Source organism: Chiloscyllium punctatum, chromosome 16 (genome assembly GCF_047496795.1).
Source record: "Chiloscyllium punctatum isolate Juve2018m chromosome 16, sChiPun1.3, whole genome shotgun sequence".
NCBI lineage: Eukaryota > Metazoa > Chordata > Chondrichthyes > Orectolobiformes > Hemiscylliidae > Chiloscyllium > Chiloscyllium punctatum.
The window spans coordinates 46,054,062-46,081,536 of NC_092754.1; the positions used below are offsets into that span (position 1 = coordinate 46,054,062).

Consider the following 27,475-nt stretch of genomic DNA (forward strand, 5'->3'; position numbering starts at 1 on the left):
CCCAATTTGTACTCCAGGCAGCCCATGCTTGTTTAACGAAGGTGCTTTTTGAGAAAGTTAATCAGGCATTTTTACATAAGTCAAGCTAAAGAAACGCTGGCTCGTCCGGGATGTCAGTTTGCACCAAGATTTGGGATATTGTCAGCCTGAGTAATTTTTCAGCAAACGATGGAGAGCATTTTAAAAGTCTACCTGAAGTCGATGTGCTACTAACAGGAAAGACCAATAATGACGTACTTAGAGAACTTAGACATAGCGTTTAGATCTTCCTCCTCGGGGGGCACATGCCGTAGAAGATAAAAATGTGTGTTTCTGACAGCCCAAGGGATCTGCTTGAGCTATAGAGTTAACAAAACCAGTTTTCACCCATGAAGGATAATGTGAGTCTGATTAAAGGTGTCCCGGCTCCTTGTCTGTACTAGAGCTTAGGTTCTTCCTTAAGGCTGTTCAATTACTGGGGAAAATTTGTCCATAACCTGGCCTCCATCCCAGCACCTTCACATCAACTCTTAAAAAAAGGGTCAGCCTAGAGAAATGATTGGCCCACTCAAGGACAAAGGAGGAAAGTAATGCACGGAGTCAGAAAAAAACCGGTGAGATTCTTAACGAGTACTTTACATCGGTATTCACTGAGGAGACGGATATGATGGATGTTGAGGTTAGATATAGATGTTTGATAACGGTAGTTCAAGTCGACAGAAGGAGGGAGAAAGTATTGGGTGTTCTAAAAGACACTAAGGTAGACAAGTCCCCAAGTTCAGGTGGGATCTATCCCAGGTTACTCAGGGAAGTGAGAGAAGAAATAGCTGGGGCCTTAACAGATATCTTTACAGCATCCTTGAACACGGGTGAGGTCCCAGAGGACTGGAGAATTGCTAATGTTGTCCCCTTGTTTAAGAACAGTAGCAGGGATGATCCAAGTAATTATAGACCAGAGAGCCTGACGTCAGTGTTCGGGAAGCTGCTGGAGAAGATACTGAGGGATAGGATCTATTCCCATTTGAAAGAAAATGGGCTTATCAGTAATGGGAAGCATGGTTTTGTGCGAGAATGGTCATGTCTTACAAACGTAATAGAATTCTTTGAGGAGGTGACAAAGTTGATTGATGGGAGGACTGTAGATGACATATACATGGACTTCAGTAAGGCGTTTGAAAAGGTTCCCCATGGTAGACTGATGGAGAAGGTGAAGTCACATGGGGTCCAGGGTGTTCTAGATAGATGGGTAGAGAACTGGCTGGGTAACAGGAGACAGAGTAGTAGTGAAAGGAAGTTTCTCAAAATGGAGACCTGTGGCCAGTGGTCTTCCACAGGGATCCATGCTGGGACCACTGTTGTTTGTGATATACATAAATGATTTGGAGGAAGCTATCAGTTGCTTGATTAGCAAATTTGCAGATGATACCAAAATTAGTGGAGTGACAGATAGTGAAGGGGATTGTCAGAGAATACAGCAGAATATAGATAGATTGGAAAGATGAACAGAGAAATGGCAGATGGAGTTCAATCTGGGCAAATTCAAGGTGATGCATTTTGGAAGATCCAATGCATGAACGAACTACACAGTAAATGGAAAAGTTCTGGGGAAAATTGACATACAGAGAGATCTGGGTGTTCAGGTCCATTGTTCCCTGAAGGTGGCAAATCAGGTCAGTAAAGTGGTCAAGAAGGCATACACCATGCATTCCTTCATTGAACTGGGTATTGAGTACAAGAGTTGGCAGGTCCTGTTACAGTTACATATGACTTTGGTTAGGCCACATTTGGACTACTGCGTACAGTTCTAGTCGCCACATTAGCAAAAGGATGTGGACACTTTGGAAAGGGTAAAAACAATGATTGCAGATGCTGGAAACCAGATTCTGGATTAGTGGTGCTGGAAGAGCACAGCAGTTCAGGCAGCATCCAAGGAGCAGTGAAATCGGTGTTTCGGGCAAAAGCTCTTCATAAGGAATAAAGGCAGTTAGCCTGAAGCGTGGAGAGATAAGCTAGAGGAGGGTGGGGGTGGGGAGAAAGTAGCATAGAGTACAATGGGTGACTGGGGGAGGGGATGAAGGTGATAGGTCAGGGAGGAGAGGGTGGAGTGGATAGGTGGAAAAGGAGATAGGAAGGTTCAAAAAGTCCGGACAAGTCATGGGGACAGTGCTGAGCTGGAAGTTTGGAACTAGGGTGAGGTGGGGGAAGGGGAAATGAGGAAACTGTTGAAGTCCGCATTGATGCCCTGGGGTTGAAGTGTTCCAAGGCGGAAGATGAAGCGTTCTTCCTCCAGGTGTCTGGTGGTGAGGGAGCGGCGGTGAAGGAGGCCCAGGACCTCCATGTCCTCGGCAGAGTGGGAGGGGAGTTGAAATGTTGGGCCACAGGGCGGTGTGGTTGATTGGTGCGAGTGTCCCGGAGATGATCCCTAAAGTGCTCTGCTAGGAGGCGCCCAGTCTCCCCAATGATGAGGAGAATGCATCAGGAGCACGGATACAATAAATGATATCAGTGGATGTGCAAGTAAAACTTTGATGGATGTGGAAGGCTCCTTCAGGCCCTTGGATAGAGGTGAGGGAGGAGGTGTGGGCGCAGGCTTTACAGTTCCTGTGGTGGCAGAGGAAAGTGCCAGGATTGGAGAGTGGGTTGTAGTGGGGTGTGGACCTGACCAGGTAGTCATGGAGGGAACGGTCTTTGTGGAAGGTGGAAAGGGGTGGGGAGGGAAATATATCCCTCGTGGTGGGATCTTTTTGGAGGCGGAAATGTCGGCGGATGATTTGGTTTATGCAAAAGTTGGTAGGGTGGAAGGTGAGCACCAGGGGCGTTCTGTCCTTGTTACGGTTGGAGGAGTGGGGTCTGAGGGCGGAGGTGCGGGATGTAGATGAGATGCGTTGGAGGGCATCTTTAACCACGTAGGAAGGGAAATTGCGCTCTCTAAAGAAGGAGGCCATCTGGTGTGTTCTGTGGTGGAACTGGTCCTCCTGGGAGCAGATCCGGCGGAGGCAGAGGAATTGGGAATACGGGATGGCATTTTTGCAAGAGGTAGGTTGGGAAGAGGTGTAATCCAGGTAGCTGTGGGAGTTGGGTTTATAAAAAATGTCAGTGTCAAGTCGGTCGTCATTATTGGAGATGGGGAGGGAGGTGTCAGAGATGGTCCAGCTAAATTTAAGGTGGAATGTGTTGGTGAAGTTGATGAATTGCTCAACCTCCTCGCGGGAGCATGAGGTGGCGCCAATGCAGTCATCAATGTAGCGGAGGAAGAGGTGGGGAGTGATGCCGGTGTAATTACGGAAGATCAACTGTTCTACGTAGCCAACAAAGAGACAGGCATAGCTGGGGCCCATACGTGTGCCCATGGCTACCCCTTTGGTCTGGAGGAAGTGGGAGGATTCAAAAGAGAAATTGTTAAGGGTGAGGACCAGTTTGGCCAAACGGATGAGAGTGTCGGTGGAAGGGTACTGTTGGGGATGTCTGGAGAGGAAAAAATGGAGGGCTTGGAGGCCCTGGTCATGGTGGATGGAGGTGTAGAGGGATTGGATATCCATGGTGAAGATGAGACATTGGGGGCCAGGGAAACAGAAGTCTTGGAGGAGGTGGAGGGCGTGGGTGGTGTCTCGAATGTATGGGGAGTTCCTGGACTAGCGGGATAGGACAGTGTCGAGGTAGGTAGAGATGAGTTCAGTGGGGCAGGAGCATGCTGAGACAATGGGTCGGCCAGGGTGGTCAGGCTTGTGGATCTTGAGAAGGAGGTAGAACCAGGCAGTGAGGGGTTCCTGGACTGAGGTTGGAAGCTGTGGGTGGGAGATCTCCTGAGGTGATGAGGTTTTGTATGGTCTGGGAGATGATGGTTTGGTGATGGGGGGTGGGATCATGGTCAAGGGGCCAGTAGGAAGAGGTGTCCTCGAGTTGGCGTTTGGCTTCAGCGGTGTTGAGGTCAGTGCGCCAGACTACCACTGCGCCCCCTTTATCCGCTGGCTTGATGGTGAGGTTTGGATTGGAGGGCTGCGCGTTGTGAAGGTGAGTGGTTGGAGTGGGGGAGGGGGGTAGACAGGTTGAGACAGTTGGAAATGCAGAGGTCGAGGGTGGGTAATAGGCCAGCGCGGGGTGTCCAGGTGGATGCAGTGTGTTGGAGGTGGGCGGGAGTCCTGATTGTGAAAGTAAGCTCTGAGGCGGAGGCGACTGAAGAATTGTTCGACGTCACGGCGTATATTAAATTCATTGATGCGTGGACGGAGGGGGATGATGGTGAGTCCTTTGCTGAGGACTGATCGTTCGTTCTCAGTGAGGGGGAGGTCTAGGGGATAGTGAAAACTCGGCAGGGCTGGGAGCTGGGATCTGGTGTGGGTGTAGAGCTGGGTGTGGGGGCGGAACCTGTAACTGGAGTGGGTGTGATGGTGGGGGAATGGGGCTGGAGGGTGCAGAGGAGATTCACCAGGATGTTGTCTGGTATGTTGGGCGCTAGCCATGAAGAGATGTTGAGTCAATTAAGTTTTTTTTATTAGAAAGAAAGGGTTTGAGGGGGACCTGATTGAGGTCTACAAAATTATGAGGGGTATAGACAGGGTAGATAGCAAGAAGCTTTTTCCCAGAGTTGGGGGACTCAATTACGAGGTAGCACAAGTTCAAGGTGAGATAGAAAGATTTAGGGAAGTTATGCGTGGAAAGTTCCTTATGCAGAGGGTGGTGGGTGCCTGGAATGTGTTGCCAGCAGAGGTGGTAGAGGCAGGAACAATAGCATCATCTATCTAGACAGATACATGAATGGGCAGAAAGCAAAGGGACACAGACCTTTGGAAAATAGGTGGCAGGTTTAGATAGAGGATCTGGATTGGCTCAGGCTTGGAGGGCCGAAGAGCCTGTTCCTGTGCTGAAATTTTCTTTGTTCTTTGGAAAACTCTCCACATGTAAATAAAGGTGTCTTGGTAACAGGATACTGGCTTCTTTGGAGTTATTTCAACATTGTTGAAGGAAGGGCAGAACTGAAAGCTCAACATTCCAGGGTATAGAATTTCTAGTATGATGCAGGTGTGATACACGAATGCTGGGGTCATTGCATTATTAATAAAGGAGACCATCATTGCAGTAATTAGGGAGATGTCTTAAAAGGCTCTTCAAATGAGGTCATCTGGGTCGAGCTTAGAAATACACTGCTGGGATTATATTGCAGGCCTCCTACCGGTCAGAGGGTGATAGAAGAGCAGAGAGGTTGGCAAATCACAGAAAGGTGTGAGAGGAATTGGATTACAATGGCAGAAGATTTCAACTTTGCAAACATATCTGGGAATGATTTAATGCGAAAGGATTAGACAGAATGGAATTTTCAAAGTGCTTCCAGGGAAGCTTTTTGTGCCAGTGTGTAGTCCTCAAGAAGGCTTATGCCTGAAATGTTGACTCTCTTGCTCCTTGGGTGCTGTCTGACCTGCTGTGCTTTTTCCAGTGCCACATTTTTCAACTGTGACTCTCCAGCATTTGCACTCCTCACTTTCTTCCAGTATGTAGTCAGTTCTACTAGAGTTAGGTCAGTATTAATCCAAATCCTAGCAACCAGTCATTTGGCTGAACTTTCAGTGGGTGAACATTTTGGGAATTATAGAAAGGGATAAAGATACTGCAGAAGTTCCATGTTTAAATTGGGCAAATTTCAATATCATTAGAGGAAAGGGTATGGAATAAAGATGGTTATGATGAGAGTTCATTGCTTTTTATAAGCACATAATGCCTTCAAAACTGGTTTCTTCCAATGTCATGCACTATGAAAACAGGGATAGGAAATAGGTCCGATGAAGATGTGGCTAACGGGAGCCATAGAATCTGGCATTGGGAGCAACTACTTTCAAGTAAGTTTTCATTTGGAAAGTGAGAGCCTCTAAGAAGTAGTCTAGTGAATGTTCAGGGGCAGTATTCCTCTCAGTAGAGGGGAAGGACAGCATTCCAGGGAACACTGGGTGTCAAGGGATATCAAGTATATGACAATGACAAAGAAAGAAGCCTTTGTCAGGTACAGTGCATCCAAGAACAGGAGTATAGAGAAATCAGGAAAGCTAAGAAGGACCACAAAATATCTTTGGCATATGGACTTAAGGAAAGCCCTAATAAGTGTATTAGAAACATGAGTGTGGCCCGGAAAAGAGTGGGGCCTATTCGAGATCTGTATGTGGAGCCAGGGGTTAGAGGCGAGGTGTTAAATGAATGTTTATTATCTGTACTCACAAAGGAGAAAGACATTGTATCTACACCTTTCAGTTGGGATGGTGAGGTTCTAGAGCATTTAATAAGAAGGAGGTATTAGATGTTTTAAATGGGTGTGAAGGTGTATAAATCTCAAGGGCATGGTGAGTTATATTCCGGACTACTATGGGAGGCAAGGAAGGAGATTGCTGAATTAGCTTTATTGTAGCATATTGAAATGAGTACAGTGAAAAGTTTACAAGTCGCCACTTACAGTGCCATCTAATCTACAAGACACAGTGATACAGACTCTTCAGTGACTGTTCTTAAGAAAAAAAGTTAGAAAAATAAAGAAGTAAAAAGTCCAGCATTACAGATTATAGGAATAAGTTAGAAAATAGAAAAATTAAGAGTTCAGAACAACAGTCCCTCAAAATCTGTGCACACTGGCAGGTAACCTTGAGTCTGTACCAGGCCTTGACTTTAGACCACAACAGGCTTCACCTCAAGGCCAGAAGACTGCTCTGGAATCATCTCAATGCCAGAAGTCCATGCTGTGACCACACCAGGCCAAAAGACTGCCAGGCCAGGACAGGGATGAACATGCAAAGCCAAGGGACTACCACATCAGGCTGAAAGGGAGCCTTGTCAGGTCAGCCCTGAGGTTGAGTGTTTAAGTTCACACTGAGGCCAGGAGTTCAGGATGTCACCGAGAATAAAGAAGAAAAACAAAAAGAAAACAGAGAGACAAAAAAGGGAAAGAAACAAAGTTAAAAATCATACAACACCAGGTTATAGTCCAACAGGTTTAATTGGAAGCACTAGCTTTCGGAGTGCTGCTCCTTCATCAGGCATCTCCATATCGGGAAAGAAACAGGCAGAGTGGGCCCAGCTAAAACGTCCTGCTCCGCTGCCATCTTGCATGCATGGGGTCCTGCATCTCTGTTCAGATGACTGGAGGATAGCTAATGTGGTTCCTTTGTTCAAGAAGAGCAGGAGGGATAGGTCAGGTGGTTACAAACCAGTTGGTCTGATATCAGTGAAATCATTGGAAAAATTTCTGACGGATAGGATTAATTAATACATGGAAAAACAGACATTGATCAGGGATGGTCAGCACAAAACTCAGTAGGATATCATGTCTGACTAATTTAATTCAGATTTTTTGAAAAGGTGACTATTAATTGGATAGTGCAGTTTATATAGTTTGCATGGACTTCAATAAGGTCTTTCACAAGGCCTGCATCGAAGGCTGGTCCAAAATATCAGAGCCCATGGGATCCAAGGTAAATCGATAAACTGGATCCAAAATTGATTTGCAAATAGGAGGAAAATGGTGAGAGTGGAGGACGTTTTTTGTGATTGGAAGCCTATGACCAGCCACATACCCCAGGAATCGGTACTGGGACCCTTGCTGTGTCTTATTTACATTAGCAACTTGTATGTGAATTTAAAAGTTATAATTAGTAAACTTGCAGGTGACATGAAAATAAGTGATGCTGTTGATAGTGAAGAGGAGACCTCAGAATACAGTCTGATACTAATCAACAATAATGGATGGAGGGTTTGAGTTCTAAAGGAGGCTGGATAAGCTGGGACTCTTTTCACTGGAATGTAGGATGTTAAGAGGTGACCTTAATGAGGTTTATAAAAGAATGAGGGGTGTAGAGAAGGTGAATGGTAGTTGTCTTTTCCCTAGGATGGGAGATTTCAAGACTAGGGGGCATACTTTTAAGGTAAGACAAGAAAGATTCAAAAAAGACGTGAGCCAGTTTTTTTTTACACAGAGAGTGGTTTGTGTGTGGAATTACCTTTCAGAGGAAATGATGGATGCGGATGTTTAAAAGGCACTTAGATAAGTATATGAATAAGAAATGCTTGGAGCGATATGGGCCAAATGCAGGCAGGTGCGGCTAGTTTCATTTGGGATGATGGTCGGCATGGGCTGGTTAGACCGAAGAGTCTGTTTCTGTACTGTACAACTCAATGATAAATTGGTTAGAGCAATGGCAGATGGAATTCAATCCTGATAAATGTGAGGTGATGCATTTTGGGAGGGCTAACAAGGGAGGGATTTACACAGTAACGTTTTTAAACATTTAATTTGCCTTACACATCTCCTTTCCTATTATTTGAATTTCCACCCGGGAAATAAAAACTCTTGAGTACCCACCCTATCCATGCATCTCAGAATTTTACATACTTCTAACAGGTCATCCCTCAAACTTCACCATAATAACAAAAACATTCAAAGTTTGACCAACGTCTCCTGAAAGGTAATATACTCCAAACATCCAGGTAAACCTCTTTTACACCCTCTCCCGAGTGTCCACATCCTTGTTATAGTGTGGTAATCAGAATTGCACGCAATAATCCAAATGTGGTCTAACTAAAGTTTTATACAGCTGCAACATGAGTTTCCAACTTTTATTCTCAATGAAGGGGGGAGGGGGGTGGTTGGCGGGGGATGGAGGTGGGAGAAGGTTTTGAGTGAGACAGGGGCAGGTTGATGAGGTAGGGTTAGGTGAACACGGGTAGAGGGGACAACCTGATTGGTCGATAGGAGGAATGAATTGGTTGGTAGCTGGAAGAAAGGGTCTACCAGAGAAATGGAAGGGAGGGGGAAGAGCAGTGAAGGGAGTCAGGGGTTACGAAGGAGGTTCTTTGAATTTGGAGAACTCAATGTTGAGTCCTCAGGATTGTATGCTGCCCAGGTGGAAAATGAGTCATTGTTCCTCCAATTTGCAGTCTCATTCGCTGTGGCAGTGGAGGAAGCCAAGGATGGTGATGTCTCCTTCTCCTTCCTATCAGAAAGATGTTGTGAAACTTGAAAGGGTTCAGAAAAGATTTACAAGGATATTGCTAGGGTTGGAGGATTTGAGCTAAAGGGAGAGGCTGAACAGGCAGGGGCTGTTTTCCCTGGAGCGTAAGAGGCTGAGGGGTGACCTTATAGAGGTTTACAAAATTATGAGGGGCATGGATAGGATAAATAGACAAAGTCTTTTCCTGGGTTGGGGGAGTCCAGAACTAGAGGGCCTAGGTTTAGGGTGAGAGGGGAAAGATATAAAAGGGACCTAAGGGGCAACTTTTGCATGCAGAGGGTGGTGTGTGTATGGAATGAGCTGCCAGAGGAAGTGGTGGAGGCTGGTACAATTGCAACATTTAAAAGACATTTGGATGGGTATATGAATAGGAAGGGTTTAGAGGGATATGGACCGGTTGCTGGCAGGTGGGACTAGATTGGATTGGGATATCTGATCGGCATGGACGTGTTGGACCGAAGGATCTGTTTCCATGCTGTACATCTCTATGACTCTATGATTCTATGTCGGAAAAAGAGTGGGAAGGGGAATTAAAATTCAGGGTTCAGATTTACTAGGAAGTTGCCTGGTATGGAGGGAAGGCCGTATGAGGAGAAGCTGAGGGACTTGAAGCTGTTTTCGTTAGAGAGAAGGAGGTTGAGAAGTGACCTAATTGAAACATATAAGATAATCAGAGGGTTCGATAAGGTGGACAGTGAGAGCCTTTTTCTTTGGATAGTGATGGCTAGCACAAGGGGACATAGCTTTAAATTGAGGGGTGATAGATAGAGGACAGATGTCACAGGTAGTTTCTTTACTCAGAGTAGTGTGGGCCCTGCCTGCAACAGTAGGCAGGGCCAACTTGCCAACTTTAAGGGCATTTAAATGGTCATTGGATAAACATATGGATGAAAGTGGGATATTGTAGGTTAGATAGGCTTCAGATTGGTACCACAGGTCAGTGCAATATCAAGGGCCAAAGGGTCTGTACTGCACTGCAACGCAAGGTACTGGGCTAATGGTAGGATTCTTGGGAGTGCAGATGAGCAGAGAGATCTTGGTGTCCATGTGCACAGATCCCTGAAAGTTGCCACCCAGATTGACAGGGTTGTTAAGAAGACATACAGTGTTTTGTCCTTTATTAATACAGGAGGTTATGCTGCAGCTGTACAAAGCTCTGGTATGGTCGCACTTGGAGTATTGTGTACAGTTCTAGTCACTGCGTTATAAGAAGGATATGGAAGCTTTGGAAAGGGTGCAGAGGAGATTTACTAGGATGTTGCCTGGTATGGAGGGAAGGTCTTACGAGGAAAGGCTGAGGGACTTGAGGCTATTCTCATTAGAGAGAAGAAGGTTGAGAGGTGACTTAATAGAGACATAAAAGATAATCAGAGGGTTAGATAGGGTGGACAGGGAGAGCCTTTTTCCAAGTTTGGAGATGGCAAACACGTGGGGACACAACTTTAAAGTGAGGGGAGATAGGTATAAGACAGATGTCAGAGGTAGTTTCTTTACATCACACTGTAAATTCTTGCTATAAATTCTGTGTTAGGATTGAGCCCTCCATTATCACCTGATGAAGGAGCGTCGCTCTGAAAGCTAGTGTGCTTCCAATTAAACCTGTTGGACTATAACCTGGTGTAGTGTGATTTTTAACTTTGTACACATCCAACACCGGCATCTCCAAATCAGAACTAGGAGAGGACATCTTGATGGATTCGTCCAAAGAGGCTATCTAGGTAGAATTTAAGAATAAGAAAGATGGACTAACTATGACGGGATTATACTATTAGCCTTATAATAGGCAGTGGGAAATGGAGGAACAAATATGCAAACATATCATGGAAAGATATAAAAAACAAGATTGTTCCCCAACATTGACTGGGTCTCCCTTTGTGGCAGGGGCCTATATGGTCAGAATTTGTTAGTTGCACCCAGGAGAGTTTCTTCAAACAAGTAGGGATTGTTCAAGTAGGGAAGCAGCCATGCCAGACCTCGAATTAGGGAATGAACCTGGCCAAGTGATTGAAGCTTCACTGGGGGGATATTTTGAGAACAGCAATCATAATTCTGTAAGTTTTAAGATTTGTTATGGATTAGGATAAGACTGGTCCTTGGATGAAAATGCTAAAGTTGGTGTAAGGTTAATTAGGACAGTATAGGGCAGTTACTGGAGAACTTAATTGGATGCATGTGTTTGAGGGTAAATCCACATCTGACATGTGGAAGTCTTTTAAAGGCCAGAAGAGAAGCATGTTCCTGTGAGGATGATAGGTAAAGCTGGCAAGCTTCAAGAGCCTTGGATGGCAGGAGACAATGAAAGTTGTGTCAAAAAGATAAATTAGAAAACAAGGCCCTTGAAGAGTATAAGGATAGCAGTAAATGACTTAAACAAGAAATTAGGAAGTCGAGAAAGGGCCATCAAATTAGTTCTTGGCAAGTTGGGTTAAGGAAAAACCAAAGGCATTTTATATGTATATTAGGAGCAAGAGGGTAACTAGGGAAAGGCTAGGTTCACACAAGGTAAAAACAATGACTGCAGATGCTGGAAACCAGATTTTGGATTAGTGGTGCTGGAAGAGCACAGCAGTTCAGGCAGCATCCGAGAAGCAGCAAAATTGATGTTTCGGGCAAAAGCCCTTCATCAGGAATAAAGGCAGAGAGCCTGAAGCGTGGAGAGATAAGCTAGAGGAAGGTGGGGGTGGGGAGAAAGTAGCAGAGAGTACAATAGGTGAGTGGGGGAGGGGATGAAGGTGATAGGTCAGGGAGGAGGGTGGAGTGGATAGGTGGAAAAGAAGATAGGCAGGTAGGACAAGACATGGAGACAGTGCTGAACTGGAAGTTTGGAACTAGGGTGAGGTAGGGGAAGGGGAAATGAGGAAACTGTTGAAGTCCACATTGATACCCTGGGGTTTAAGTGTTCCGAGGCGGAAGATGAGACGTTCTTCCTCCAGGCGTCTGGTGGTGAGGGAGCGGTGGTGAAGGAGGCCCAGGACCTCCATGTCCTCAGCAGAGTGGGAGGGGGAGTTGAAATATTAGGCTACAGGGCGATGTGGTTAATTGGTGCGGATGTCCCAGAGATGTTCCCTAAAGCGCTCTGCTAGGAGGCGTCCAGTCTCCCCAATGTAGAGGAGACCGCATCGGGAGCAAGGGATGTAATAAATGATATTAGTGGATGTGCAGGTAAAACTTTGATGGATAGGGCCTTGGATGGAGGTGAGGGAGGAGGTCTGGGCGCAGGTTTTGCAGTTCCTGCAGTGGCAGGGGAAGGTGTCAGGATGGAAGGGTGGGTTGTAGGGGTGCGTGGACCTGAACAGGTAGTCACAGAGGGAACGGTCTTTGCAGAAGGCGGAAAGGGGCGGGGAGGGAAATATATTCCTGGTGGTGGGGTCTTTTTGGAGGTGGCAGAAATGTCGGCAGATGATTTGGTTTATGCGAAGGTTGATAGGTTGGAAGGTGAGCACCAAGGGCGTTCTGTCCTTGTTAGGTTGGAGGGGTGGGGTCTGAGGGCGGAGATGCGGGATGTGGACGAGATGCGTTGGAGGGCATCTTTAACCACGTGGGAAGGGAAATTGCGGTCTCTAAAGGAGGAGGCCATCTGGTGTGTTCTGTGGTGGAACTGGTCCTCCTGGGAGCAGATACGGCAGAGGCGGAGGAATTGTGAATATGGGGTGGCATTTTTGCAAAAGGTAGGGTGGGAAGAGGTGTAATCCAGGTAGCTGTGGGAGTCGGTGGGTTTGTAAAAAATGTCAGTGTCAAGACGGTTATCGTTAATGGAGATGGAGAGGTCCAGGAAGGTTCACACAAGGACAAAGCTGGGACTATAAGAGTTGAGCCAGTGGAAATGGGTGAAGGCCTTCATGATTTCTTCGCATCAGCATTTGCAATGGAGAAGGTACATGGATAATGGCACAATTAGAGAAAGGTCTGTTGAAATTCTGGGGCATGTTGATATTAAGAGGGAGGTGATGTTGGGGTCTTGAAAACCAATATGGTAGAAAAGTCCCCGGAACCTGATGGGATCTATCCCAGGATACTAAAGAGGGCAAGGAAAGAGATTGTTGAGCCCTTGAGAGAGATCTTTGCATCTCCTGCAATCACAGTAAAGTTCACAAAGACTTGAGAAGAGTTAATGTTGTTCCTTTGGTGAGCCTTGTATCAGTGGTAGGCAAATTATTCAAGAAGGAGAAAGTGAGGATTGCAGATGTTGGAGATCAGAGCTGAAAATGTGGTGCTGGAAAAGCACAGCAGGTCAGGCAGCATCCACGGAGCAGGAGAGTCGACGTTTCGGGCATGAGCCATTCTTCAGGAATGAGGAAAGTGTGTCCAGCAGGCTAAGATAAAAGGTAGGGAGGAGGGACTTGGGGGAGGGGTGTTGGAAATGCGATAGGTGGAAGGAGATTAAGGTGAGGGTAATAGGCCGGAGTGGGGGTGGGGGCGGAGAGGTCAGGAAGAAGATTGCAGGTTAGGAAGGTGGTACTGAGTTCGAGGGTTGGGACTGAGACAAGGTGGGGGGAGGGGAAATGAGGAAACTGGAGAAATCTGAGTTCATCCCTTGTGGTTGGAGGGTTCCTGGGCGGAAGATGAGGCACTCTTCCTCCAGCCGTCATGTTGCAATGGTCTGGCAATGGAGGAGTCCAAAAACCTGCATGTCCTTGATGGAGTGGGAGGGGGAGTTGAAGTGTTGAGCCACAGGGTGGTTGGATTGGTTGGTGCGGGTGTCCCAGAGGTGTTCTCTGAAGCGTTCCGCAAGTCGGCAGCCTGTCTCCCCAATATAGAGGAGGCCATATCGGGTGCAGCGGATGCAGTAAATGATGTGTGTGGAGGTGCAGGTAAATTTGTAGCGGATATGGAAGGATCCCTTGGGGCCTTGGAGGGAAGTAAGGGGGGAGGTGTGGGTGCAAGTTTTGCATTTCTTGCGGTTGCAGGGGAAGGTGTCGGGAGTGGAGGTTGGGTTGGTGGGGGGTGTGGACCTGACGAGGGAGTCACGGAGGGAGTGGTCTTTTCGGAAAGCTGATAGGGGAGGGGAGGGAAATATATCCCTGGTGGTGGGATCCGTTTGGAGGTGACAGAAATGATGACGGATGATACGATGTATATGGGGGTCGGTGGGGTGGTAGGTGAAGACCAGTGGGGTTCTGTCCTGGTGGCGATTGGAGGGGCGGGTCTCAAGGGAGGAGGAGCGGGAAGTGGAGGAGATGCGGTGGAGAGTATCGTCAATCACGTCTGGGGGTAAATTGCAGTCTTTGAAGAAGGAGGCCATCTGGGTTGTTCGGTATTGGAACTGGTCCTCCTGGGAGGCGGCGGAGACGAAGGAATTGGGAATATTGAATGATGTTTTTACAGGGGGCAGGATGGGAGCAGGTGTAGTCTAAGTAGCTGTGGGAGTCGGTCGGTTTATAGTAAATGTCCGTGTTGATTCGGTCGCCCGAGATAGAAATGGAGAGGTCTAGGAAGGGGAGGGAGGAGTCTGAGACGGTCCAGGTGAATTTGAGGTCGGGATGGAAGGTGTTGGTAAAGTGGATGAACTGTTAAACCTCCTTGTGGGAGCATGAGCCAGCGCCGATACAGTCATCGATGTAGCGGAGGAAAAGGGACTGTTCCACATATCCTATGAAGAGGCAGGCATAGCTGGGGCCCATGTGGGTGCCCATGGCTACTCCTTTGGTTTGGAGGAAGTGGGAGGATTGGAAAGAGAAGTTGTTCAGGGTGAGGACCAGTTCAGTCAGTCGAAGGAGGGTGTCAGTGAAAGGGTACTGGTTGGTACGGCAGGAAAGGAAGAAGCGGAGGGCTTTGAGTCTTTTGTGATGGGGAATGGAGATGTACGGGGAATGGAGGTGTACAGGGACTAGATGTCCATGGTGGAGATAAAGCGTTGGGACCGGGGAAACGAAAATCACAGAGGAGGTGGAGGGCGTGGGTGGTGTCCCAAACATTGGTGGGGAGTTCTTGGACTAAGGGGGACAGGACCGTGTCGAGGTATGCAGAGATGAGTTCGGTGGGGCAGGAGCAGGCTGAGACAATGTGTCGGCCGGGGCAGTCAAGTTTGTGGATTTTGGGCAGGAGGTAGAAACGGGCGGTGCGGGGTTGCGGGACTGTGAGGTTGGAGGCGGTGGATGGGAGGTTGGTGGGGGGACTCTCTCTGCTACCTAGACTACACCTCCTCCCACCCTGCCCCCCGTAAAAACGCCATCCCATATTCCCAATCCCTTCGTCTCCACCGCATCTGCTCCCAGGAGGACCAGTTCCAATACCGAACAACCCAGATGGCCTCCTTCTTCAAAGACCGCAATTTCCCCCCCAGACGTGATCGACGATGCTCTCCACCGCATCTCCTCCACTTCCCGCTCCTCCACCCTTGAGCCCCGCCCCTCCAATCGCCACCACGACAGAACCCCACTGGTCTTCACCTACCACCCCACCAACCTCCATATACACCATATTATCCGTCGTCATTTCCGCAACCTCCAAACGGACCCCACCACCAGGGATATATTTCCCTTCCCTCCCCTCCCCTATCAGCATTTCGAAAAGACCACTCCCTCCGTGACTCCCTTGTCAGGTCCACACCCCCCACCAACCCAACCTCCACTCCCAGCACCTTCCGCGCAACCGCAAGAAATGCAAAACTTGCGCCCACACCCCCCCTCTTACTTCTCTCCAAGGCCCCAAGGGATCCTTCCATATCCGCCACAAATTCACCTGCACCTCCACACACATCATTTACTGCATCCACTGCACCCGATATGGCCTCCTCTATATTGGGGAGACAGGCCGCCGACTTGCGGAACATTTCAGAGAACACCTCTGGGACACCCGCACCAACCAACCCAACCACCTCGTGGCTCAACACTTCAACTCCCCCTCCCACTCCACCAAGGACATGCAGGTCCTTGGACTCCTCCATTGCCAGACCATAGCAACACAATGGCTGGAGGATGAGTGCCTCATCTTCCGCCCAGGAACCCTCCAACCACAAGGGATGAACTCAGATTTCTGCAGTTTCCTCATTTCTCCTCCCCCCACCTTGTCTCAGTCCCAACCCTCGATCTCAGCACCATTTACCTAACCTGCAATCTTCTTCCTGACCTCTCCGCCCCCACCCCCACTCCGGCCTATCACCCTCACCTTAACCTCCTTCCACCTATCACATTTCCAACGCCCCTCCCCCAAGTCCCTCCTCCCTACCTTTTATCTTAGCCTGCTGGACACACTTTCCTCATTCCTGAAGAAAGGTTCATGCCCGAAACTTCGATTCTCCTGCTCCTTGGATGCTGCCTGACCTGCTGCGCTTTTCCAGCAACACATTTTGAGCAAATTATTGAAGAAGATACATAAGGACAGGATTTACTGGCATTTGTAGAAGAATGGACTTGTTCGGGATAGTCAGCATGGGATTTTGCAGAGCTAGTTGTAAATTCTGTTCGTGGTCTTCTATCACTTTTCAAATGTTGGGAAGATCTTTCTGATCCCCTTTATATAAGTCCAAATAATTAACTCCGCGCACTCCCTCATTACTAATTACTACTAGAATCTTCACAGCTTATTTAATTGTTTCTTCAATTGCTTGGTCAAAAAATCATAGCTGCAACTTTTGTTCATGGTGGGGGATTTAGTCTCCATTCTTTTTTGCTGTTCTTTTCACTTTATATTTAATGGTGTGCTCTCTTGTGCTTTCAACACAGTTTTTGTGTCCCTTCCTATTTCACTTGAATCTTGTTTTTTGATACTGCACTGTTCCTGAACGCAGCCTGTTCTGTTATTTGAATTAATTTGCTTTTTTTTTGTTCAGCACGGGAATTAATCCCCAATGGCCATTCAATTTGGAACAGCTTTTAGATAGAACAGACTTGAATCAGCTGACTACTTGCATGAAGATTAGCTTAGATTACTTACAGTGTGGAAACAGGCCCTTCGGCCCAACAAGTCCACACCGCCCCGCCGAAGCACAACCCACCCATACCACTACATCTACCCCTTACCTAACACTACGGGCAATTTAGCATGGCCAATTCACCTGACCTGCACATCTTTGGAATGTGGGAGGAAACCGGAGCACCCGGAGGAAACTCACGCAGACACGGGGAGAATGTGCAAACTCCACACAGAGAGTCGCCTGAGGCAGGAATTGAACCCGGGTCTCTGGCGCTGTGAGGCAGCAGTGCTAAGCTGGCAAACATATGCTTACATTTTGAAAAGAAATGTTATTTTTTTCCATGTTCCATGTTGTGGGACTCCCTAAATTACTATTATATTTTGCATGCTGCTGCTCCCATTCGCCTTCAGGATTGACAATTATAGAACCACAAAAACATTCCAGCATCAAAAGAGACAGCACCTGGAGTATTGTGTACAGTTTTGGTACCCTTTGGAGGCAGAAGGAGGTTCACTAGATTGATCCCAGAGAGTCTGTCTTATGAAGAGAGATTGAAGAGTTTAGGCCTATAAGCTTTGGATTTTAGAAGAATGAGGGAAGATCAAATTAATATATTCAAGATAATAAAGGTGTGGCTAAGATAGACATGGAGCTTCATCTTGTGGGGCATTCTAGGATGAGAGGTCTTATAATAGGGAGCAGCAAATTTAAAACAGAGTTGAGGAGAAGCTACCTCTCCCATAGGGTTGTGAATTTGGAATCTTCTATCCCAAAGTGTGGTGGATGTTGGGACAGTGAGTAAATTTGAGGAGGAGTTAGGCAGACTTTTAATTGGTAATGGGTTGAAGGGATATGGGAAGAAGATAGGAAAATGGGGAAAAGGAGCATATCAGCCATGACTAAATGGTGGAGCAGATTCAATGGGCCCAATGGCCTAATTCTGCTCCTCTGTCTTTTGAGACTATTCAGCCCACTGTGCCTGTAAAGAATAAAGTAGTGTTCATTCAAAATTATTTTCCAGCACCTGGTCTGTAGACTTAGACGTCATAAAACTTTGATACAAATCCAGGTTCTTATAAAGTGACTTGATCTTGGTTCTTTTGGTTATGTATTTTTCAAGAAAGAAATTCACACCTGAGAGCCATGCAATAATATTCTAATGTAAATATAACAAAAATGAGGTACATAGATTTTGTTTCATTTCAAGATCTCTGCTTGGTTTATGAATAGTGTACGCTCCAGACAAAGCCTGATCCATGGGTAAAACAGAGCGGAGTGTGATCTCGTGATTATATCCAAATAGTTGACTAATTTGCTTGTTGGGCTTTTAAAAGGGCATCAATCCAAAGTGATGTCAAAATATTGTTGGTGAATTACTATTTTGCATCTTATATCTTGTTATTTCAAATCGGGTATTTCAAACCGGACTTTACAAATAACAGATCTCAGACACAACTTAACTTAAACAAAAAAATAACTTTTTTTAAAATAATGTAACTTTGGCAGAACACAAATGGACAAAAAGAAATCTGATAAATATTAAAATCTTCTTTGGATATGATCCCTCACTTGCACCCTGACAGACAACTAGACACAGTTAAACAATAAAATTAAAGAATGGTAATCTATCAGTTTGATAATATTTTCAACAGGAAATTCCAGGCCCTCATGAAATTCTTGGATAATGGGTTGTATTACAGGCTTGAATCTGAAGTCCCCAATCATTACCAACAGCTTCCACAGACTCTGGCTCATTTCCTCATTAACTTTTACTTCCTTTTTACCGACTGGGGTTTATTTCTTACAACTTCCAATAGTTTGATAACTTGAGAATAACTAGATAGATCTTCACATTCCAGCAGCTTCTAAAGCAAAACTGCATCCTGACCAAAAACCAGTCAAAGCCAGTTCACTGTTTTATATTTCTTTATCAATATTCTCTGTTTGCTGGCCAGCACCTTGCTTGACTAATTTGGCATCAAACTAGTCCCTGAACATAACCATATCTCAATGTGGAATTGACTGCAGTGTCCTTAGAGTGGTAATTAGCCTATTTCCAGGCCTGTTCCCAACATTAAACATCAATCTTTTGTTCCCTACTCTATTTTTAAAAAAGATGCATCTATTGGAAGTTCAAAGTTCAGTTCTCAACTGCAACTCAGTTCGAACCCAAAAATGAAACTAAAGGAAGAAAAATACCCATGGTCTCAACAATATAATACAAAACATTGTCACTGTGAGTTGGTGTGTAGGATGCCATTCAAGGGGATAGCTTTATCCAGTATGATATCAAAATTCTTGAGTGATTTTGAAACTGCACTTATCCTGCCAAGTGGAATGTGTGTCATCAAACAGCTAATGAGCTTTGGGGAACCAGGTGGTGAGTTCTTTCTCAAGAAAATTGCTAACCTCTGATCTCATTCCTATAGTATTTATATAGACCAGACCAAATCCCCTCAAAATAAATTAAGAAGATAGCCTAAACACCAACATTTTCTTAATTTTTAAAGGCAAGTGTAAGGGTTGTGTTCTGAATACAATTTGATTTGTCAAACTACCAAGCTTGAAGCAAGTCACACTTTTATTTACATCATAATTAAAATACAAATAGAAGAAAAAAGAAATGGAATAATATTGGAAAACGTAGCAATGTAATCGGTTATTTAGCTACTATACAGCAACAGCTCCAATGTGGTAACATTCCATAAACACAAAGGCAAATTCAGTAAAATAGATTGTCTCACATGCAAGTCTGGCAGCAGGAAGAGCATTTAGCTGTAACAGAGAGAATTAACAGTTTCCACATCCAGCTTCAAGACCCCAGCAACTGCTAAAATCTAAAACTAAAATCCTGGTTCTACAGGAGCTTGATCCTACCCTTTCACTCTATATTGTTCAGGGTCAGAGCAGACAGCCTGCCTCCAAGTTTACAACATTTGCTTTCAAAAGGAGCATGACAGAATAAAGGCACAAATTGTAACAGATAAAATTAAGTTTCTGGTCAAAGTTGGCCTTCAGGATGTTAATAGTGGGGTATTCAGAGATTCAATTCAAGGGAGAATGCTAGATTCTCTCATTGAAGGTGATCATTGCCGAGCGTTTTTATGGCATGCATGTTACTTTCCACTTAGGAGCATAAATCTAAATTGTACCCAGGTCTTGCATTGTATTGGTAATGCCTGCTTCTATATTTCTGGAGTTGCAAATGGTACTAAACATTATAGAGATTATGCAGAGGGTCTTACGGCTTGCACCTTTTCTACCTTCATATGTTATTAGACTGAACATTTAACTGAACAGTATTAAAGTCTCAAAGTTTTTTAATGACAAGATCTCAAAAGTGAGGGTGAATGGATCATGCAAACAGTCAAGAAACAAAATAAATCACTGAATGCAAAGCAACAATGGATATCTTATACTTTCCATACCTTATGTTGTGCATTTTTCTCTCCCCTAGGGATATCCTTCGGGTTGGTGTTACCTTGGCAGGACATCAAAAGAAAATTTTGAACAGTATTCAGATGATGCAAGCACAGATGAATCAAATTCAGTCAGTGGAAGTCTGATAGCAACTATAGTCTGCTTGACTATATCCATACTATGGTTCTGAATGAGCTTAATTCAGGAAGCAATGACTAAATACAACTGGGATCTTCACCATACAAAGTCCTTCTGAGAACTTAATGAAGATTAGAATAGCTCCTGAAGAAATGAGAATGATCTTTGATATGAGAAAGCCCTTCAAAAGGGTTCAATGAACAAGAGTGCAACTATACCAGGAGCCACATAATTAACTCAGAATAATCTAAATCAACAGATTCCTTCCGTCATTATAGTCACTCAAAGATCTTTAATTGTCTTTTCCACCAACAAACATACAACAGAAAAATACATGACATTGACGTACAATTTTGGACTGCATAGTTCAGAATACTTAAACTGCCATAAATCTGCAAAAGTAAGACTTCAGGAACTTGGGAAAGTAAACATTTTGAGGCTCGATCCTTCCTTTTAAGAGAAATGTCTTTCTAAGGAGAAATAAAAGCTCCTCATACTGAACTTACAACAAGAAAGAAAGGATTGACAAGTCTACTTTTAGAGGAATAGCACTTGTAAAATGGTCCTCTTTCTCTGACAGTGACTGTTCAATGGAAATTGTAAGGATGGCAGCTCTTCCTACTTGTCAATACTGCAGTGATGTCACTATTCTAACCATGTCATAGAGTATCTTTTCTCACTAATACTGTGATTTGCTACTGGAGTTTAGAAAAAGATGCTACATTGAATTTACTCTCACAAAAAGTCAAAAATATTCACCAATTCTTTTACATTTTGAGATTTCTTTGTCGTGTACAGCAAGTATTTATTGATTGGGAGTTTAAAGCATGACTTCCCACCTCCTCTCTCATGTCTCCACTGAAAATCCTATTTGACTTTATAAGTAGTTAGAACTTAAAATGGTTAAAGGCTCTGCTATAGTTTGGATAAGCATCAGCAGGTAACATTGCTTCTGGTTGTCTGATCCATATGGTATACTTATTTAAGAGTGCCTTTACTCCAAAAGCTTTGGAAACAATCTAAGCTGCAATGTCATCCAATGAATATCAATTTTGTTACAAAACCATCTAATCCCAGAGCTTCATTGAAAAAAGGATAAAGAGCATAATCACAAATTATTACACAAAATATTCCTTCTAAATCATTTTGTTAAATAAGTAACGTCAGTGCCAAAAGGAATGCAGAGATGGTATTTAGGAAACATTTTGCCTCTGTCTGACCAGACAAGATGGCAGGAGTCTTCATCCATCTCTCAGTGAACTCAGTTTTACCATCTCCCGGCAAGAAGTGAAGGAACATAGGGGCAGACCAAAGCATGTGCGAAGAGAGAGAGGGATTTATTTAGTGTTAATGTAATTCTGGAAATTCCCTCAGATAAATCCAAATGATTTCCTCTCTAAATTTGTAATATTTACTTAGTATATTCTAAGATTATCTGATTTTAAACAAAAACTCATAGGCTCACAACCTTCATAATTACACAAACCTCATTAATCTTCCAAATTAGTATAATATAGTACTAGCGTGGCTCTAAAGTGTATTTAATAGAAAAGTATCTGCAAAAGCACAAAGCATTATACACAAAGTTTGCTAACAGTTTGCAGACTGGTAAATGATGAAATGAAAGTGAGAATTTAGTGCAGAGTGACTGAAAAAGGAGCTTGGGGATTGGTTGGTGATTAAAGAGGGCTGAGACTTTCCTGCAGGACGCATTCCAGAAAGTGCTTACTCTTCGCCAGTGAAGAGTTCAGAGGGGCACTGGGTAAAGAAAGGTACAATCAGTGCAGGAATCCTCTGGAATTGTAAAGCCAGGATTCAGTGCTGAATACCAGTGAGATTGACAAAATCTCAAGGAATGAAACATATAATAAGAACTATGAAGCAAATCACTTTAAAGAGGGCACAACAAATGTCATGAGTCAGGTGTAAAATCTACAACCACAAGCCCTTGATGTTATATATCTCTGTTATCAGGTAAAAGTACATCACCAAGACAGTACTTGGAGGGGATGAAGGAGGAATTCCTGTGTATATATCAAACACAGAGAAAGGCAAAATGGTTGATGTTCTTCATGCAGAGCTTCAGGAGCTGAGATAAAAATCAAAGAGCAAAGTCTCAAACATAAATATCTCAGAACTTTTCCTAACACCAAGCATGAGTCTTCAATATTGGCTAATATCTAGCAATATGCAAGACAATGGTTTTAAACTGACTTGAGAGGGTGGGTGCTCATTAAAAATGAAAGATGAGAGACGAAACCAGCAACATAGATGACAAGAAGAGTCAACTGCCAGTAGATTAAATAATAGTCCAGATATAGGAGCCATAGGGTAGAAATACCATGTGGTATCAGACGTACAGAAATGTAAGTAACATCAGTATGTTCAGATCAGGCATTAGGTGCTAAGATATAAGGGTCATACCTGCCTCAAAGAAGTGTGATTGTGAACTTATCATTGCTGACCTCAAATTGTTTAGGAAATGATTAAAAGGATTGTGATTGGTGAGAGTGATGATTAAAAAAATCATTTTACTGCTGGAACACGTTCATGTAAACCAAATTCCATTTGGTTACAGTTAAGGGGCAGTATCATGTAACCTGTCACGTTACTGAATCTATACTATGTGTCTATAAAGAGTCAGATAATAGCAGAACAAATTTATAAACTCAATACACATCAGATAAACCATTTACCCTCCACCCCCATTACTTCATATGGCTTATAAAATCTCCAATACTTGCTCCAAATATCCAATAATCCATGTAGATCTCACAAACCCTCAACATTGCACAATAGTTCCCCAGTGACTTCCCAAATACTTCTCAAAGCCCCAGGCTTCACAAGGATTCCATACACTTGCAGAACTCTTATCATTTGTATTGCAGAATCTCCAAATTTTTCTTCATATCTAGCATATAGATTGTGTTGGGCATGGAATTGAATACTTATTTTTTTTAACCCAATAGAATATTCAATTCTTCATATAGATCCCATATTCCATTATAATGACTCAAACATAAATCTCTCTGCATACCTTTATAATTCTTTCATATTGACACATACCAACTCTGTTAATTTGTTCATCTTCCCTTTCATAAACCAGATAATCTTATGCTGAATTTAGCTGAGATTTGGTAAGGGTGCAGTGGTGAGGAATGAGATGTAAATTACAAGGGGCAACAGTAAATATTTGAGTATAATCAAAAAATCAGATCCAAAGCAAACCAAAGTATTAGAGCACTCCAATCTTAGATGGACTCAGATCACATTAAATAGAAATACAATATGTATATTTATACTCAGAAAAATAGAACCATAATGGGATACTAAACTAAAAATATGTCTGATGAGAGGAATGCATTGTGTATTGGAAAGCAAAACTGTTCTTGAAGGGAAAGGGTTAGAGTTGAGAATCAAAAAAACATTCCATTAGTGTTTACTGTTGACCTCCAAATTGTGAATGACAGAAGGAAAAAGGTTGCAGGGAAAATACTGACATGAATAAGAACATAAGAAGTGGGATAGGAGTAGATCATTTGGTGCTTGCTTGTTGATTTGATTGTGACTTCAACAACATTTTTCCTGTCTATTCTCCATAATTCTGATGAAATTCATCTAATTCAGTCTTGAACATACCCACTGCTCAATTCCAAAGACTAATGATCCTCTCTCAGTAAAAATTGCCTCCTCTCAATGGGCGTCCTTTCCCCTTATTACAGAACTTCTAGTTTCCCATAAAATGGGAAACATCCTCTCAGCACCTATCCTGTCAAGCCCCTTCAAAATTTTACATTTCCAGTTAAAGCTTACGCTTCAAAATTCAGAAGATACCTGTTAACCCTTTTCTCTTAACCAATACATAACCACAGGAATCAACCTAATAGATCTTTGTGATCCACTTCCAAGGTAAGCATAAACAGCTTCAATAAAGAAACCTAAACTGCACAAAACTACATTGTTTCACTAGTGCTCTGGGCAGTTGTAACAAGTCTCTGCTACTTTAATATTCCATTACCCTGGCAATGAATTGGCCAATATTCTATTTGCCTTCCTAGTTTGCCTTGATGCTAATTTTTTGTAGTCAATGTACAACAGCACCCAAATTTCTCTTTGCTGCAGCATTTTGAAGTCTGGATCCATCAATAATAATAATAAATTACTGTTTTCTGTTCTTCCAAATTACACAATTATACATTTTTCCACATTATACCAAATCAGTGAATACGTTTCCACACTTTGCATTCCTTTCTCAATTTGTTTTCAGACCAGATTTGGCTCCAATAACCCCTCATCAAACACTTTTACAGTTTGTAAAACTTTCACCGTTTGCCAACATAAAAATGTCCTGTTAGTTAGCCAATTACCTATCATGCATAATCCTCAATGTGCCATATTGAATGACTGGAAATACAACTACACAATTGTTGGTTCACTTTTATGAATCCTGTTATTTGTTACATCTTGAAAGGACACTAATAAATTTGTCAAACATAATTTTCTATTCACAGAATCATGTTGACTCTATTGTATTCTGTTTTTCTAAATGTCCAACTACTCACTCCTTATTAATGGATTCCAGTATTTTCCCAAAGACAAATATTAAATTAACTGACTGATAATTTCCTGTCTCTCTCTCTCTCTCTCTCTCTCTTTCTCTTTCTCTCTCTCTGTCTCATTTTTTGAACTGGACCACTGACTTCCAACTGGGAACTTTCCATAATCCAGTGAAATTTAGATGATTTACAAAAAATGCAGCAACTTCTTCTCAGACTCAGTGATCCAAGTCATCAAGACCAAGGGACTTGTCAGCCTTTTGGCTCATTCATTAATGCAGTGCACAGATAACGTTCTCCCTCCCAGTGTTGTTTGTTATGATCCCAGCTGATGTCAGATCCCAGATTGAAACCTGACTTAATAGAACATGTGTTTTATGTTTTATTATTTGTTTAAAAAATTACATTGTTTCACTAGTGTTCTGGGCAGGGCCTACATAAATTATTGTATTTTATTTACAGCATAAATCAATTAATGCAATTTTGTCAGGTTGGTGTGACATCCCAGTGTCTGGTCTGCAATTTGCCTCCGCTACAGGGGCAGAGCTGGCACGTGGTGCTGGAGGAAAGGGTCTGGAGCTGGAGGGATGCCCGTAGTCTGGGAAACGGGCTGAAGGAGAGCCCAGGGTCTGAGCCAAGGGATGGAGGAGAACCCGGGGTCTGGAGTTGGAGGGAAGGCCAGGGTCTGAGGCCTGGAGGAAAGGCTGGGGACTGGGCCTGGAGGAGAGGCTGGGATTGGCCTGGAAGAGAGCTTGGGGCCTGGGCCTGGGGCTGGAGGAGAGGATATAAGTATCATGTTATGGTTATGGCTAGGGCCGAGACCGAGGCTTGGGCTGGGGTTGGAGGTTGGGGCTAGGAGCCGGAACCTGTGCCCCCTTCTCTCAATCAGTGCCACACTCTGACCCTGGGCTCTGCGCGGGCAGGCAGAATGAGCAGACATTGGGGTGTGGTGCTGCCTGGAACCCGGGCACGTTGTAAAAACATTTCTCCTCCCTATGAATGGACTTCATTTTCTCCATTCCCTATAGGAGAAGGTGAGGACTGCAGATGTTGGAGATCAGGGTCGAGAGTATGGTGCTGGAAAAGCACAGCAGGTCAGGCAGCATTCTCCTACTCCTCGGATGCTGCCTGACTTGCTGTGCTTTTCCAGCACCACACACTCAACCCATTCCTTATATGCAATCCTTCGTTTACTCCCTGTCTTCCCATACAGGATCCCCATCCACATATCACATTCCTTATATACCCCCAGCTTTCCTGTATCCACATCCCCTTCCCTTACATACCTCCATCCCTTTCACATCCCCAATTCTCTTGTGTCCACATTCCATTCCCTCATGTACCCTCATCTCTAATGCATCCCCAATCATCCAGTATCTACATACCCTTCCCTCATATACCACCATCCATCACTCATATGTCCCCACCCTTACTTATCCCCCCCCTAGAAAGGGAAAACTCTGATTTCAAACCTCTGCTGCCTTGCAGTTATACCCTTTCATTGAAAAAGCTATGGGAGTAAACCCTGAGGACAAATCCCGAGCTGGAATCCCTAAGGCAGTCCAACGTTGTCTTCAACCCCATTCTGGCAACTCCTGTGACGAACACTGGTACCAAGCTGCATTGGCCCTTGCCCTCCCCTTGGACTACATTGGTGGCATGAAGAGAGGAGACCTGCTCCATGGGCAACTGCCAGTCTTCCATCCAACCTTGTCCAGGCCTGCACCCTGGAAAGGACGCTCCAGCATCGCCTCATTATGACGATACAACATGGAAAGCAGCAGTTTACTGGTTAGAACCTTCACTTGATTGGCATAGAGCAAAACACCAGTGGTTGCTATCAATGGATGGAGAGGCCATCATGCCTCACTGGACAGCTACTGCCAGTCTCAAGCTGGGAAGCCTCCAGCTAATTACATGCTGTCCTGCCACAGTCTGCCCCCTCCACTGGGTGCGTGGGACTTAGGGATGCAAGTAGCCCGAAAATCGGTCTTAAACATTGCGTCAAGCACAACAAGAAGACAAAGAAAGAAGCCAGCATTCAGGATGCTGGAATATATGAACCATGACTACCAGTATATCAAGTGATCTTCGGGAGATCAGTGACACTCGAGACAGCAGTGATTAATAATAAACTGCTGAGACTACATCACAACGCTCCAAGAGACACACTTTGTAGAATCAGGAACCCTATGTGAGAGAGACTATGCTTTTTTCTAGCAAGGGAAGGGCTCAGACGAGTCCAGAGAGCATGGTGTCAGTTTTGCTGTGAAGACCTCGCTGCTGAAGATGGTAGAGCCTAGTGAGAACGGAATGGAGCGGAATTTCTCACTTTGACTCCACACATCCAAAGGGCCTGACAACCTTGTCAGCATCTATGCCCCAACCCTCTACTCTACACAAGACGCATAAGATGAGTTCTAGAACCAGCTCTCAATGTCAATACCGGTGATTGCAAGTCAGGAACAGTTGCTGTTACTTGGTGATGTCAATGCATGAGTGAGTGCCGACACCATGGACTGGGATTGGCAGTATGAATGACA

At 44.4% G+C, this 27,475-nt stretch overlaps 1 protein-coding gene across 3 annotated transcripts in view; it reads left to right on the forward strand.

Moving 5' to 3' along the window:
* The window catches only part of LOC140487179 (ephrin type-B receptor 2), a 718,490-nt gene extending 692,508 nt beyond the window's left edge, over positions 1-25,982 (forward strand). For 2 of the 3 annotated variants that reach the window (XM_072586828.1, XM_072586829.1), the window contains one exon: positions 20,276-25,982. In XM_072586828.1, coding sequence (XP_072442929.1) covers positions 20,276-20,384 — 109 coding nt within the window. In that variant the 3' untranslated portion in view covers positions 20,385-25,982. The remainder of the gene's footprint in view (positions 1-20,275) is intronic. The other variant, XM_072586830.1, reaches the window with a different exon arrangement.
* The last annotated feature ends 1,493 nt before the right edge of the window (positions 25,983-27,475 follow it).